This window comes from Protopterus annectens, chromosome 11.part0 (assembly GCF_019279795.1).
Source record: "Protopterus annectens isolate FY-2018-M chromosome 11.part0, PAN1.0, whole genome shotgun sequence".
Lineage (NCBI taxonomy): Eukaryota > Metazoa > Chordata > Ceratodontiformes > Protopteridae > Protopterus > Protopterus annectens.
Genome location: NC_056745.1, coordinates 1,153,104,540 through 1,153,122,097, shown reverse-complemented (window position 1 = coordinate 1,153,122,097; position 17,558 = coordinate 1,153,104,540). Strand labels below are relative to the sequence as shown.

Sequence of the window (17,558 nt, the reverse complement as noted above, 5' to 3'; positions counted from 1 at the left end):
GAGTGAGAGTCCAGCAATGCTGGATTTTTATTTCTGTTGTAGAGCAGCTCAATTGAGGCTTTTCCATATGGCGTGCCTGTATCCCAGATCTATGTTAGAGCATTTAGGGTAGGGTTGGTTGAGTGGGAGCAAATGTGTTAATCTCCTTGTTTTGCCTTTTGGCAGAAAAATAGTGGGCCACTTTCTCCAGCTTTGAGGCTGTAATGGAGCATTAATATGGGTATTACTAACTCAAGAGGTTGGGTCTTGGGTGGATACAATAGTCTTCATAGCTAGTAAGCTATTGATGTTGAACAGAAGGGCTTATCTGATAGACTGGCTGATAAGACTTCCTGCAAATTAAGTAGTGGGACCAACGACAAGTGAGAGTTAAATTTATGTCCTGGACACATCCTCAGCAGCAATGTGCTTCATTAGGGGCAGATTATTTCAGTTATGGGGGTGAGATTATTTCATTTATTGGGGGGCGGGGGGTAAGTAATATTTTTTCCCTGGGTATGAACAGAGAGCTTCCAAAAGAACACTGGATTTTCTAATGGGTTGGCTTTATGTGAGATCTTAGGGAACAGGGCTGACATTCCAGAGGGCTTTGTAGGAAGATATAGATTCATGCGGGAAACTGAAAAGAAAAAAAAAAACAGATGGAAGATAGAGTAGACATCCGGAGATACAGATCAGTACTTTTCAGTGGAATATGATATGGCTAACCCCAAAATATGCCTCACCCTGTAAGTTTAGGATGTTCCGCTGGAAATGTTTACAGAAGTAGTTTTGTACTCCTAGTTAGTTGCAGCATATGTATCCTGGCACATCAGACTTTTGGGGTGAAAAGTACATAGTTACATGTTTTGGAGATCGTATAAAGCTGGTTTTGTAGAAACCCATCAGTATACAAACCTTTTTTACATTTTGCACATGGGGTCAGGGTGTCACATCAACAGTGACAATCCTCTATAGCCAATGTATCCCTGCCATGGTAGTTCTTCCATACCACTCACACACACACTAACCTGTGACCAGTTTAGAGTGTCCAAAAGCTCAATGCCAAAGTCTCATTTATGGCCAGGCTGGGTATTTCTCAAGCCAGCTGTATTTATGTCAGGCTTCACAGAAGCAAGCAAGCAGAGTAAGCTTGATGTGCTGTCTATTGATGGTAATTCTGCTGATGGCCAAAAAGGTGAGAACTAAAAAGTAAAAGTCAATGGAACTACCCCTAATTTTCAGAGTTGTATGATCTTTTATAAAACTTGGCTGCAGTGGAATTAGAAAATGTTTCAGGTAAAATAGAATTATATTAACAAGAGTATGCCATGGCTACACTAGAATGAATCAAATAAGGAAGATGCATAGTCATGGGGATGATTGTAGACTGGGCAAATTGAAAGGGTGCAGTACTTGAAAGAGTATATATGTTACACTGGCAAGTCAGTTTTGAGAGTTTGGAAGGTTACCAAGAACCATTTTTTTTCTGTTTTTGTTCTTTGTTGTTTTTTTCTTTATTTTTTTATTGAGTGATTGCTTCTTATGACTGTATAACTTTGTTGATGTCAGCATTTTATTAATAAAGATTGGATTGAAAATGCACAAAAAAGCTCTTTTTACACACACACACACACACACACACACACACACACACACACACACACACACACACACACAGAGCGAGAGCATGATATGCTACAGAAGATGGAGGGCCTTCAGTTTGGTATCAGCGTAGGTGTGAGGGGATAGTAAGCATGGCTCTCATGTCTCCAGTTGCCAGTCTGTGGCACAGTGTAGAACAGTTGCTATATGGCAGTGCACAGGGTTGTGTGGATGTTGGGGATACTTTGGTGGCAAGTGTTGGATGGCATGGACTGTCCTGCTTACACAAACTGATCCACATATGCAGCCCACAGGTGTACATGGCCCAGCATAGGACTGATGGAATGGCAGTGGCTGAAGAAACTCACCACTACAAGCCCAGTGCACACATGGCCGGCATATCCTTGGGAAGGGGAAAACAGACAAGGCCTTCTTGGAAAAGGTATGGCAGGGACTGGTGCATGACATTAGTTTAATGAGTGACCAGAAAAGGACAATGCAAAAGGTGATTCACAAGATTACTGATATATTACTGAATGCCAAGCCTAAGGCACAGGAAATTAACATAGGTTGATCACTGGGGTGAACCACCAACATAGAGGTGCCTCACAAAGATGGAGGAAGTCCTGGTATTCCTTAACAGAGAAAATGAGAGCACCATTATAACTGGTGATGGTTTGATTGTGGGAACTGTACTGGTGTCAACTGTTTTGAGTTTCAGTAGGCGATGCATTAGCTATGTAGTGGCACATGCCATTTTTATAGGAGATTGAGTTGTACCTGTGCATGGTTTACTCAGACAAGCACATCTGCATTTTATCATCCAGGGCATAAAGGCTGGAATGCAGACACCCATTAGCACAAAGTACATATGTTCCAATAGGCAGTGTATAGGATTGGGATGTGCTGCATGGTGTTAGGAGTAGAAAATATGTATCAGCATGGCCATAGTATGTTATCTGTATTTACAGACAGGTTTCACTGGGATAGGATCAAACACAACAGGTCGGCACATGGCTAATGTCACTAAATGTCTGGAGGATGGCAGTTATGTCATCATGCACATAGCACATTCTGATGACACAGTGTCACTATCAGCAAAGCTGAGGTGACTGCAGAGGGCCAGGATGAACCGTTGTCAGCATCTGTGTTCAGTGAAGGTTGTCCCTTTCATGTCAGGCTCACTCCTGGTACATAGTTGGCACCAGCACGTATGCCATCAGAGTGCCGCATTACCTCTAAGTTGCTCACACATTGCATGGGGGAGACAAATATAGGTGGTCATTACCACTGTGACTCCAGAACATTTCCTGACATTTCCCTTGACATCAGTCAGTAGATGTGCAGGTCAGTGATCCTGGCATAAATAGCCACACATTAGACCAGAGGTGTTAAGTATGCGAGTGGCCCCTTTGGAGACCTACAATCACTGCAGGGACAGTGAGACATTCTGCATTGCATATAGAGAGAAACGGAGTATAAGGATTTGGAGAAGACACATCTGGTGAGGGCAGTGATGGGTCAGTTGTCGGCCAGTGGTGTATCCATGTGGATGCTGAGAATCTGGCCGTCATGGTCAGACTAGGGGATGGCTGCATATTGTAGGATTACACTCCAAGCTTACATGGAGCCTCTATACCATTCAGGAGATGTCTGCACTGTCTACATTGTGCATGGTTGCCTCCGTCCCCTAGCCATGGATGCTCCCTTGTTTGGGGCCGATGTTCTTCTGGCAGCATTATAGGCACAGCCCAGCTGGAAAGCCACTCTGGATCCAGCAGTTCATTTTCAGCCTCCACCACCATTGCCCTAACAGTGATTAACACCTCATGTCCATCATTGGGGTTCTGGATGCCATAATTATGCTAGAGTGCTATAGCATGGGCCACAAGACCATTCCTACACACACACACACACACACACACACACACACACACACACACACACACACACACACACACACACACACACACACACACACACACACACACACACACACAATGTGCTACAATATCTCTGGACAAGCTGACTGCAGTCTTGATACTACAAGACCATATTGTACACCTAGCAAGTGTTCTGCCCATAGATGCTTCATTCCATAGTTGAGGGAAGTGATCCCTGACTCTTCTCAAACCTGCTAGTTATGTATGTGACTTACTACATTTGCTATCCATGACTCCTCCACCTATGATAGCATTGCTGTCTCCAGCCACTGTGCATCACCCCACTAGTGCAAATGATGATGACTGTGCCTTGCCCACTCTGCTGCCTTACATAAGTTTATGATACTCAGCATGGCCAATCAATGGAGTGGGTATGTTACTGCATGCATCAGGTTTATTTGTGATTGTGTTGTCATGCCTCATAGTTGTGGACCTGTGCCATGATGTATTGCAACTCCTGTGCTTTACAAGAGGGCCCACAGCAGCCAGTATCTTGATTCCAAGTGAGGACAGTACATGTGTACTAACTCAATTATAATGTCTCTGGCACACAGTAGTGGTCAAGTATGTTCTAGTCATGGAGGTGATAGCATGTCAGTCACTGACTGAGTCTTCTGTGATGCAGAGGGTGGCAAAGTGCAACATTGCAGTCACTGGCTTCCAAAGTGGCTAATACATATGTTGACAAACTAAATCAGATGATACACCTAGCATCATTTTTTAAACACCTTCATTGAATTGTCACTTGTGACATAGGCAGACTTACATTTATATAAAAGTAGTCAAACCATATTAACAAGTTCACGTTTACAAATATTATACATCACATATATTTTTAAATATAGAATACTGGATTTCTCTCTCTTTTTTGGCTTCTTTGATATTTTTAAATATCCTGTAATCATTACATTACATAAATGATTCAATTCCTGCCTTCTCTTAAATCTCATTCCTCCTCCAAAACATTTTTTTCTGCATTGAAGACTTCGGATCTGAAATTCGACTTAGAAAATCTCAGGAGTCGGCCGATCGACACTTGCGAACTGCTTCTGCTTTGGGCACCACACGGCAAGAAAGACTGAAGAAAATGGCGTCGGATGCATCTTATATACCCCTGGCGCACTGACGTCAGGGAAGAAGCGACAGCAACCGATGCTGGACCAAGACTTTGGAACTCTGGCCGACTGCGGGACCGCCTGACGGCAGGATAACCCAAGTGTAATGACTGCAGCAGTGTGAACACTCGAACGTCTACATTTATGGTAGGTACAAAACTGTACTTTTCTGAGTCCCTTATTTTCTTTGTCAGTGGTTCTAAATATAACACAAATAACAAAGGGGAAAGAGGACATCCCTGCCTTGTTTGTCTGTTCGGATTTATCTCATCAGAGAGGAATCCTTCCACTTAGATTTTTGCCTCCGACCCCTCATATAACCTTCTAATTAACTTTATTATTGTATCAGGAAATGCAAATGCTTCCATTGCCCTGCTCATAAAATCCCAGCTTACTCTGTAGAATGCTTTCTCTGCATCAAGACCTACCAATAATAGTGGTATTTTCCTACATTCTGCTTCTGTTTGGATCATCATCATTGTTCTATTAATGTTGTTAAATGTTTGCCTCCCCTGCACAAAATTGCATTGGTCAGTGCATGTCAATTCTGGCATCACCTTTGAAATTCTTTTAGCCATTATTGATATAATCACTTTATAATCATGGTTTAAAATTGAAATGGGCCTAGTTGAAGCTGGATGAGATGGGTCTTAGCTGCCTTTAGGTATTACAGCCACCTCATTTTTTTCTAGGATGTTGGTGCTTCTCTTCCTTTTAAAATACTGTTAAACAAATCCTTCCAGATCTTTATCACTTTCTTACCTCTTAACCTCCATATTTCCACTTGAATACTATCTATTCCTGGAGACTTTCCTGTAAATTGGTCACAGATCACCATTTTTGTCTCATCTCCTCCTATCTTAACTGTTAGATGTCCTTCAAGGATGCATCTGCAGTCCTAACATATGGGTTGTCCTGCCACAGGCAGCCCTTCGGTCGGCCGGATTCCAAAGTCTGGGTCTGGCCTCGGCTGATGTCGCACTTCACCCGACGTCATAGCTGCTGGGGTATAAAGGCATCAGCCGACGCCATTTTCCTCCGTCTTTCTTGCCGCGCGGTGCCCAAAGCAGAAGCTGTTCGCAAGTGCCGGTCGGTCAGATCCAGAGATTTCTACTACCGAAGACTTCTAAAAAAAGCTAAGTACCCCGTTGGGGACTCTTTCTTGCCTCAGCCGATGTCAGACAAAGTAAATAATTGTTTAACTTGTGGGAAACAAATACCTCATAAGGATTTCCACTCTTACTGCCTTCCTTGCTTAGGCCCAGACCACGACGTATCAGCTTGTCTAGCCTGTGCTTCCTTCAACCGACGGACGCTTAGACGTCGGTTGGAGTTTGCAGAGGAGTTTTTTGGTCCCGCTTTTGCTTATAAAATGCCGTCGGAGACTCCGACTACACAATTAGCTAAAAAGCGCAAGGAAAAGGACCGACACTCGCGGTCTGCGGTTTCGGCTGAAACCACGGTTAGGCCAACCGCGAGTGTCTCTGTTTCAGCTGAAACAGAGTCCTCGGTTCTTCCTTCGGCCGAAAGCATGCCTCCGATATCCGAGGCCTCACAGAGCATGGCTGAATCTGCTACTGAAATTACTGCTACAGAAGCAGGCACCCAGGATTTGTCAGACACTATTCCTTTAGACATTTCTACCCCTGCACGTGGGGCTGCTAGACCCCGTGCTTCTATGTCTATCAAGGCATTTTCCAGGGCTAAAGCAGCTAAATCTTCTAAGGCCTTACCTACAAAAGCTCCCTCACATAGGCCTAGCTATAGTTCCCAGATACTCAGCCTGGCTGAGGATCTCATTTCTTTGATCAGGGGATCCCAACCTCACCCAGACAGGGCCTCTCAACCTCCTCCAGATAAGAGGCCTAGAACTGAACCCCCTGAACCTGTCTCTACAGACTATTCCTCGGATGATTCAGATATTTCAGACCATCAGGAAGGTCCATATTCTCCTTATGAGGATTCTGATGCAGAAGACTCCATTCCTTCTGCCTCTCCTCCTGAAGAATTTTCTTTTGGGGAGACCCTACATTCTATGAGGGAACACTTCCAATGGCAGGGCCAGGATTTTTCAGATTCAAGGAAAAGGCTAAGGATGTTTTTACACTTACCACAGCATAGGTCTTTAGCCATTCCTCCAGTACTATCAGTTGTTGATGATGCATATAATGATGCCAGTACTGCCCCTGATTCTCTTCCTCCGGCCCCTGCCAAGCCTGATAGATATTACAGGGTCCCGGACACACACTACCACTTGTATAAGGCTCATGTTGCAGACCCAGAAACCATTTCACAGGGCCCTAAAGGTGTGGCAGCTGCCTCTGCCAAAAACCCTCTTCCCTCCGAAAGAGAATCTAGAGCATTAGAGAGATGGGGTAAAAAGGTTTATACATCTGCTACTCTTTCGGCCAGGGCCTTAAACTGTCAATTTCACATGATTCAGTACCAGGAATTTTTGTTAGACCAGCTAAATAAAAAACTGTCCTCTCCTGAACCTATAGACCGCAAGTCCCTTCAGGATTTGGTACATAACTCTCAGCAGGTCAGTAATCATTTTTTAAAATGCGGCTATGATGCACTGGAGGCTTCCTTTAGATCAGCTATGACTGGAGCAGTGATTCGAAGGCATGCCTGGTTAAAAGAACAATCCTTACCAGACCATGTTAAGTCAAAACTCCTAGATGCTCCTCTGGAGAAACAAAGTTTGTTTGGCTCCCCTGCACAGGAGGTTCTCAAGAAAGTGGAAGAAAAAGCAAAATCTGTCCAAACAGTCAAGGATTTCTTACAGGTCCAACCTCCGAGGTTTAGCAGAAATTGGCCTTCGAAGAATTGGTCCTTTCCAGACACCTCCAGAGCACAGAGAGGCAGAAATAGATGCCCAAGAGGCAGAGGTCAATCTAGGGGTGCCTACAGGGGACGTCAGTGGAAACCTGCAACCAGAGAAGTGCTGTCACAGCTGCAACCACAACCACTTCCACAGGACAGACACAATGACTTGGCTCTGGTTCCGCCTACCAGGGAACGACTGGAAGCACCCTTGGGTGGAAAGCTAGCCTTATTTTCCGACAACTGGCATTGCATAACAGGAGACAAATGGACTTTACAAACAATAGACAAGGGCTACAGGTTTCACTTCCACACTCTACCAAAAAAGAGAGGAATGCCAAACCTTCCACCAAGCCAAAAAACAGAGGCTCAAAAACAAATCAACAACTTACTAAAGATGAGAGCTATAGAAAAGGTACCACCTATGGAACAAGGCCAAGGATTTTACTCCAGGCTTTTCCTTGTACCAAGAAAAGAAAATCAATGGAGACCTATTCTCGAGTTGTCCGCACTGAACACATACCTCATTGTTCCAAAATTCAAAATGCTGACCCTCCAGCAACTTCTTCCCTTGCTGGGCAAGGAGTCTTGGCTGGTGACTCTAGATCTCAAGGAGGCATACCTGCACGTCCCTATACGACCAGATTGCAGAAGACACCTCAGATTTCTTGCAGGATCAGAGCATTATCAATTCTCAGCATTGCCCTTTGGCTTATCTACTGCGCCCAGAGTATTCACGAAATGCCTGGCATCAGTAATTGCTCATTGCAGGCTTCAGGGAATTCAAATTTACCCATACCTGGACGACTGCCTAATACAAGCAGACAACAAGACAAAATTAACAAAAGATTTGGAAAAGGTCATACAACTGTTGCAAGCCTTGGGATACACAGTCAACATTCAAAAGTCAAGACTAGTACCATCCCAAAGGATAACATTTTTGGGTGCAGATCTGGATACAACAACTCAGGTGGCTTTTCTCACAGAAGAAAAACAAAAGCAACTACCAGTCTATTTCATGACATTAACAACACAAACTCAGCTTACTGCAAGGAAAGTCCTCTAAGCCCTGGGTTACATGGCATCCTGCATAATATTGATCCCACATGCCAGGCTGCATATGAGAAAGTTGCAATGGTACCTAAGGAATGTATGGTCTCAACACAAGCACAGTCTAGAAGCCCAGATTCCAATAATTCCATGCCTGAAAAAAGAATTCCTGTGGTGGGCTTAGGCCTGTCAGATGAACAGAGGATTGCCTTTCCAAAAACCACATCCAAGCCAGACCATCACCACGGACACCTCAGACCTAGGCTGGGGGGCACACATGGAGGACAAGTGTATACAAGGCCTATGGACCCAAGACCAGCTGAATCTACACATAAATCTAAAGGAGATGCTGGCAGTGAAACATGCAATCCAGGCATTCAGACCATTCCTTCAACAAGGTCACCTGTTGATAAGGACGGACAATACCACAGTCATGTGGTATATCAACAAACAGGGAGGTACACACTCATATCCTCTATGCCGGATGGCAATGGACCTGTGGAATTTGGCCCTGAATCTCAACATTCAACTACAGGCCAGATTTGTACCAGGAAAAGAAAATGCACTAGCAGACACCTTAAGCAGAACTATCACGGATGCTCACGAATGGATGCTGCATCCAGATATCTTCAAAACCATAACAAAGAAATGGGGAATGCCAGAGATAGACCTGTTCGCCTCCCCCCACAACCACCAATTGAAGAAATTTTGCACAAGAGCATACCACCCACTTGCCTGGAGGGTGGACTCCCTTTCCTTCAGCTGGAAAAACCTGACAGCATATGCATTTCCACCTCTTCCTTTGATGTACAAAGTCCTACTGAAGATCAGAGAGGAACAGCCAAAGGTAATCCTGATAGCTCCAGACTGGCCAAGGCAACATTGGTACCCGCTACTGAGAAGCATGTCTTGGACACACTCATGGCCTCTACCTCTGTGTCCCTTACTTTTAACACAGAACAACTACAAGACCCTGCATCCAAACTTGAAAACACTGCAGCTAGCTGCTTGGAATATTGCATAAAACAAAATAAACCAGATTTATCTCAGAGGGTTAAGGACATTATCCTGGAGGCACGCAGACCCTCCACAAGGAAAACTTATTCAGCCAAATGGAAAAGATACCTCATTTGGAGTGCAGCAAAGGGAGAAAATGTCTCATTGGCAAACATAGCACACATCCTGGAATACTTAGCAGAACTGTTCCACAATGGCCTGTCCTACTCCTCTATTAAGATTCATGCATCAGCAATTTCAGCTGAGTACAACATGGATCCTCCTGTCTTCTCTCATCCTCTACTCAGGCAGTTCTTGAGAGGAATCAAAAATGTAAAGCCTCCAAGGAAACCACCTTTACCTACATGGGATCTCAACTTTGTGCTGGAAAAATTAACACTTCCCCCTTTTGAACCAGCAGCAACAGCAGATTTACAGTTCTTATCTTGGAAAACTGCTTTCCTGCTAGCAATCACTTCAGCAAGAAGGGTATCTGAGTTACAGGCATTAATGGCAGTACAGCCTTTCCTTATCTTCCATCAGGATAGAGTGTCTCTGAGAACTAATCCTACTTTTATGCCAAAAGTGGTCTCCAGGGTATCATTGAAATAAGCGATTCATTTACCTACATTTTTCCCCAACCCACAGAACAGGGGGGAAAGGCTCCTACATACCTTGGATGTGCACAGACAATTACCCTACTACCTGGACAGAACTAAGGCCAACAGAAAAACTGACCAGCTTCTGGTAGCATATGCAACAGGAGTGCAAGGAAAAGCAATTTCAAAACAGACAATCTCAAAATGGATAGGAAATTGCATTAGATTTTGCTACTCTTTTCATGGAAAGACAACTCCTGAAAATATCAGGCCTCACTCCACAAGAGCTACAGCCACCACTACAGCTTTCCTACGAGGAGTGGCTACCAAAGACATTTTAGAAGCTGCTACTTGGAGCTCCGTGCATACATTTGCCAAGCATTATAATCTTCCTTTATACTCCAGATCCCGAGCAGGTTTTGCAACTGCTGTTTTGCAAGGGATCTTAACTACACCATCTTTATCTTAGTGCCTCCTCCCCCAGTTTGGCTATGGTATTCTACCCATATGTTAGGACTGCAGATGCATCCTTGAAGGACATAGTACAGTTTTGTACCTACCATAAATGTAGATGTCCGATAGGTATGCATCTGCAGTCAGGATTACCCGCCCTCCTTCCCCTCTGTGGTATTCCTAGGGCTTACCCATCTTTTAGCTAGCTGGGATCTATTATGGTGTATTTGTTTGTATGTATATATGTATATATATATATTTTGCTTTATACTGTTTGGAATTGTTTGCATTTATCCAAATTTAGCCTTCCTAGAGGGCACCTGGCATCTGGGGCAAGAAACACTGAGGAAAATGGCGTCGGCTGATGCCTTTATACCCCAGCAGCTATGACGTCGGGTGAAGTGCGACATCAGCCAAGGCCAGACCCAGACTTTTTAATCCGGCCGACCGAAGGGCTGCCTGAGGCAGGACAACCCATATGTTAGGACTGCAGATGCATACCTATCGGACATCTACATTTATGGTAGGTACAAAACTGTACTTTGTTGAGCCTCATCTGCCTCAAATCTTGGCATATCCAAGTCTTCCATAAATATTTCCATTTATGCTTTTTCTTCACTTCTCTGCTTTATAAATTTTTTCATAACATTTCTGAAATACCTCTAATACCTCTACTCTACAGGATCTCTGGTAATTTTTCTTTTTATAGGCTCCCTACTCACTAGCTATAACCTCTTGAGTACTTTCTATCTTCCACGATAACTCCCAGATAATTACAGTATCCATTCCTTAAATTCCTTTCTTTTTAACAGGTAGATGGGGAAACGCCACTGTCTCATTTTTATTTCATTACCCTGCATTTTTATCTTAGTAATTGTCAGTGTATGATCTGAAATAAATATTGGATGTGTATCAAAGTTCTCAACTAAATGGATGTTTTCCTGTGAAATATAATTTCTGTCAAGTGTAGCCCAGTTAGATACCTCTAGCATCTTAGTATACGTGCTCCCTCCACCTGTATGTAGAAAAAGTTTTACAGAAGAGCTGACCACATTCATTTTATAAATTTCTGAATCATGCTGCTATGTTTGACTTTATTTGCATATGTGATCGCTGCCATTAGTATATTGACACTCATTTGCATGTCATTATGAGGGCATTTTTCTAGCCTGCTGCATTTGTGTCTGAATTACCCCTTTCCTGCATTTTACCACTCAATGCACTGCTTTATATAACACAATGCACTTTTTATTTCTGAATATACCCCCAGTGTTTTAATGATTACATAGTTTCAGTTCAGTTGTTAGTAGCTGTTGGTTACAGTCTGAGTTGCTTTGGTTTTCTTGGAAATGTAATCTGCAAGTCTGAAACAAGACAATTAAGGGAAGTCTCCTTTAAAATTTAAATTAGGTGGTTTATGAAATACCAGCATGTTGATCCTGAAGAAGCAGTGAGGATCCATATTGATGTGCAGGCGAAGAAATCAGTGGGAATTCACTGGGGTACCTTTGCTTTAGCTAATGAGGTAAGTTTTGGTTACACTTCATAACATTGCCTGTTGTTTTAGAAGGGCAAGGAAGGTGACATGCAGATTCTGTAGTAACACCCAAATCCTTTTATGACTGCAGTTTGGGGTAATTGTGTATCTAATGTTACCTACTATAGAAATGCAACATTTGTATTTATTGTACTTGGTGACTAGGATGTCAAGATGGCAAAAAACAAAAGGCTGTTTTCATGCACACTAGACATTAAAAGGTTGCTAAAGATCACCTAACAAAAGTAATATGAATTACAAGAAGACCAGGTCTCTGAAATCTGCATTATTTAGTATATGCAAAAATATATTTTCCAAGTTCACTAATATGGTACTAATTCTTTAAAACTACCAACATAAAAATTTCAACAAAACATCAATTAAAGGTCGTGCTGCTAAACGCTAGGAGTCTAAACATGAAACTGCAAGCATTCCTAACCCTGGAAAATGTTGACATCTGTGCAGTCACAGAAACCTGGTTCAAAGCTGCCGAGAGCACCCCAGCCTTACCTGGTTACTCATCCTGTCATACATTCAGACCCCAAACTGTGGGCATTAAAGCCAAAGAAGGTAGAGTTTCACTATACATTAAAGACATACACACCTCCAGGCTGGTCAGACAGTATGACGAACAGAAGACACTCCAGGTGCAGTTAACTATTGACAAGACCCCTATTCAAATCATAGCTAGCTACCGGCCTCTAAATCTGACTCAATGCCAAATCTGCCTATTTGGACCTGTTCGGATATGTCAAGATTCAACCCTTTACCCTGGTCCTGGGTGACTTTAACTTCCCAGACATAGATTGGAAGAACTACTCATGCCAGAACACAAATGCCCAGAGATTTCTTGATTTTAGCAATACAAATGCCTTGGAACAGCTAATCAATACCCCCACAAGAGGTGATAATATCTTGGACTTGGTATTAACCAACATGAGTAACCATTGCAGAATCCCTATAGTATCATCCTTCCTGGTAAGATCCGAACAGAAAGCAGTCACTTTCAAAGTCACCATCTCCTCCAACCCCCTTTTAGCTAGGATCAGACATAAAAACTTCTCCAAAGCTGATTACAGCCTCCTGAGGGATGGTGTAAACAGCTTCACAGCCCCCCCCCTTGTAGGAACTGGAACCAATATCCAAAACTACACCAAAGCACTATACGAGCATTTGTATAGATACATGGAATCAGGAATACCCGACAGGACTAAATCATCCTCTGCAAGGAAGAGTAAATATGTTTGGGGGACATATGCAATAAATAAACTTATAACAAAAGGAAAAAATTGCTGTCCAAGACAAAGAAGGAACAGGTGCTTAACTGGAAGTAATGTCTCCTTAGCCTGAACAAGCAGATAAGAGCACTAGTGAAATCCTCCAAAGCAAACTTCAAGTCAAAATTGGCCACATCTACTAGAGACATTCATAAGACCTTCTTCACGGGGTCTGTATTAGATCACCGAAGGCTTAAAAAAGTGAACGTTGATTAATCGACCCTATGTAAGCAAAAGCTTACAATTTCAAACTGTCAGAACAGTGATTTTTTTCCTAGGGAAAAAAATCGCTGTTCCAACAAAAAAATAAAATGCTTTAAACATTACATGAAGTGGAGGGCTGTGCCCCCCACACCCCCCTACTTAAATATACCAACTCTGAGATCGCACTACAGTGCCGAAAACAGCAAAGTAACGTAGCGGCCAAGCAAATTCTGTCCCAGGAAAAGAATTCGCTTAAAAGTCACTTCAATATTTTGCTGTTTCAGGCTTTTGAGTTCGACCAAGACGCATTTGAAAGAATGCGTCTTTGGTCTTCTAATAGGGAACCTTCTTCACATATGTCCGCAACCTCAAAGGAAGCACACAGATCTGTTCAGAACCGGTGGTCAAGGACACCACATATACAAATGTCATAGATACAGCAAACTTGCTGGCTTCAGCGAAAACTTTACCCCTGTGTCTCCCCATCAGTAAATCAGGACATCCCCAGTACCTGCCCCCCTTACCCTTATATCTAGGGAACAGGTCATCACTGCTCTCTCAAAGGCATAACATACAGCCTCCATGGGACCTGATAACATCCCAGGCTGCATCCTATGTGAACTCAGGCAGGAACTTGCAGCACCATTAGGTACCCTATTCAGCCAAAGCCTGAGTACTGGCTTCTTCCCAGTTGAGTGGAGGACAAGCCACTGTCATCCCCTTACACAAAGGTGGAGCGTCCACCGATCTGGGAAGTTATAGACCCATCAGCCTAACTAGCCTGATCTGCCAGGCCATGGAACGGATTGTCATGGACCTCATTAACAAGGACATTGGCAACCTCCAAACACTTGATCCCACACAGTTTGGCTTTGTCAAGGGGAAGTCATGTCTGCTAAATTTAGTCGACTTCTTTGAGACAGTCACCAAAGCCATGGATGAGGGAAAACGGTGCACACCTCCTACCTTGACCTGGCCAAAGCCTTCAACACTATTCCTCATTCGGGCATAGTAGATAAACTGTCTCAACTGGCAACAATCCATATGTCACCAGATGGGTAGCAAACTGGCTCACTGATAGAACCCACCTAGTCAAAATAGGGGAAGCCACCTCAAGCACTAGACTCATAACAAGCGGCGTACCCCAGGGTTCGGTCTTGGGGCCTCTGTTATTTGGGATATACTTTTCTGAGGTGCAGACCAAAACCAGTGGGCTTTGGCTGATGAAGTCTGCAGATGACTGCAAGCTGGGTGATGTTATCGATTCCCCAAATGACTGGTGCCAGAAACATGGCCTCAAGCCGAATGCCAAAAAAATGCATCATCATCCCCTTTTGGGAGAGTGATAACCCCACAAATTATCACATTAATAACAAGGTCCTAAGCATGCAGTCAGTCATGAGGGATTTGGGTACCCAGACTGATAGCAACCTGACTTTTGACCACCATGTTGCTTCTGTTGTACAGTAAGCCTTCTACATGGTCCACCTCCTAAGTAAGGGTATTTCATCCAGGGACAGGGAGGTCATAACATCCCTGTATTCTTCACATAAATTCCACCTCTCTAGGGCGAAAATCACTAATAAAACCAAAAATAAAAAAACATGGAAAAAACAGCACAGTGGCAGGAGAGAGAACCAGCTTTATTCGTGACTAAGCGCTTTCACCTTCAAATCCTAGGCATCATCAGAGTCACTAAACATACACATCACTTCCTTTTTGTAATAAAATCCTTCAAATCCTAGGCATCATCAGAGTCACTAAACATACACATCACTTCCTTTTTGTAATAAAATACACATAACATCATTATTTTTGGTTTTATCCCTGTATTCTTCCCTTACAAGGCCCATTATATTGAGTACAATGGCCATTTTGGCATGTACCTCACAAAGCATATGCAGCAGCAGGAGAGACCACAGAGGTTCCTCACCAGGAGAATCCAGGGCCTCAAGCATTTGCTATACACAGGCTAAAAGCCCGGTGATCTCCGTCTGACATACAAGGCAATCACAGACCTCACCTTGATGGGGACTGCTGCATATCTGCACGTCAAGCTCCACTCGAGTAACCCACACACGCAGCCTCAACCTGGTCTGTGACATCAACAAGACTTATTGGTGGGACAGATCTGTGTCCCAGAAATTTCCCCATCTATGGAATAGACTCCCTCTCCACATCAAGCAGAGTACCTCTTTTTAAGCGCAACTTGGATAACTGGATGGGAAGCAGAAAATATACCCCTGGCATTCCACCTGTGTCCTTGCTAGACTGGGGCATCTGGTGCTGATTTTTCTAAACATAGGCTAAACTCTTGGCTAGGCTTATAAGAGCCTCAGGGCCAATAGCCTAGTAACCTCCTATGATCCCATGAACTGTCCAATGGTTGGACCTGTACAGGATAATAATTGACAGACTCAGAAAAGGTTTTCTTTTAAGTATTGGAGATATCATCTAAATCAAAGACAATAATATCATAAAATGAACTATACCCACAAAATTATTTAGGGGATTGTAAATGGACATCTTGTGTATATCATCATGGCTTTGCAGGGTTAACCTTTTGCTCTGGATGCCTAGAACAAAGGAAATGTATATTTACATTTGTGATGTTTTCAGAATAAATCTGCCCCAGTCTTTTGTATCAGACTGTAACAAACCTGTGAGATGCACTTTAGACATATAAAACCTGCAGCAAGTAAACTAAAAGTATGTGATTGAATATGAAATGTATGTTTTTCAGTGGCATACAAAATGTGAGAGTTTGAGATATTTTCCTATGCAGTTAAAAAAAGCTTTCAAAGTTTCTAAAATATTTATGCTGTGAAATGTATAGCAGACATGTGAAACACACACAATAATTATTCTTTCATGAGATTTCAGGTACAAGAAAGATCTGTGACTATTTTTAATCCAGGAAGCCAAAGAACTGCAAAAATCACAATTAGAAAGGAGTTTGCTAGTCAGGAGCAGAAAAACAAACTCATTAGCAGGAAATGTGAAACTGTTTAATTGCATATGTGGTTTATTTATGTAAAAGATGTAAGCTGTGTACCTGAATGAACAGAGAACAGTTGAGAAGAGGAGCTACCCTGGAGCTTGTGATGTACAAACCTTTGAGTACGTTTCTGCAGTTGTCTCTGCCTGTGATGTCTTGTGAAAATACAATCAGTTTAGCTTAGCACTCAGTAATTATTTTATTTAAGAGATAGGTAGGAGAATGTTTAGCCATAGACAAATGTTTTGCATTCTTGTAATCTATTTGTTCAAAGATATTTTATTTGTGCAAGTTCATATCTCTCTGCATGTTTAACTACTAACTGCATATTCCCGTAGGTAGAATATTTTTCTTTATTTACTTTTAAAATGCTTGTGAATGATCATCTATTTACTTATTTTAACTGATAAAGAGGGCTTTTATTGCTAAATATTAACAAGCTGCTGATGTCCACCTCTAGTTAAACTCTACCATTTGTGTTTATAATTGTTTGGCTTAGGAAATGGAACTAGTAATTCTGCAGTCAGTTCATTTGTGACGGTGGTGGCAGTTTACTGTATTTGGCAAGGACAAAAGGCTGTAATGGAGAATATTACCAGCCTTCCTTGGAGATTAATGTTTGTGTGTGTGTGTGTGTGTGTGTGTGCGTGTGCGTGTGTGTGTGTGTGTGTGTGTGTGTGTGTCTGTGTCTGTGTCTGTGTAAATGAATTCAAGAATTTATTTAGTGTGTAATTATTGTAAGGCAAGGAATCACTAGAAGTAATTTAAACCCAAAAAGAGTGATGAGAAAGGGATCAGAGGTGTTAAATGTAAATCCTTTTATGTGGGGTGGCTGGTGGATGATGTAGGCTAAGCCAGTGCAATAGTGCATATTTCATGCAAAGCCAAGCTGCATTTAATGAGTTGTTCAGTAATTCCTATTTGTGTGCCTTTTTTATTCTTAGATTTAGATAAATTTATTTGTGGATAATGGAGC

General features: G+C 42.6%; 1 protein-coding gene across 1 annotated transcript in view; it reads left to right on the top strand.

Moving 5' to 3' along the window:
• The window catches only part of NAPEPLD (N-acyl phosphatidylethanolamine phospholipase D), a gene marked incomplete in the record, with an annotated part of 998,216 nt that overhangs the window by 971,812 nt on the left and 8,846 nt on the right, over positions 1 to 17,558 (top strand). The window contains 1 exon segment of the mRNA XM_044088514.1: positions 11,977 to 12,091. Within this exon segment, the coding sequence (XP_043944449.1) occupies positions 11,977 to 12,091 (115 nt within the window).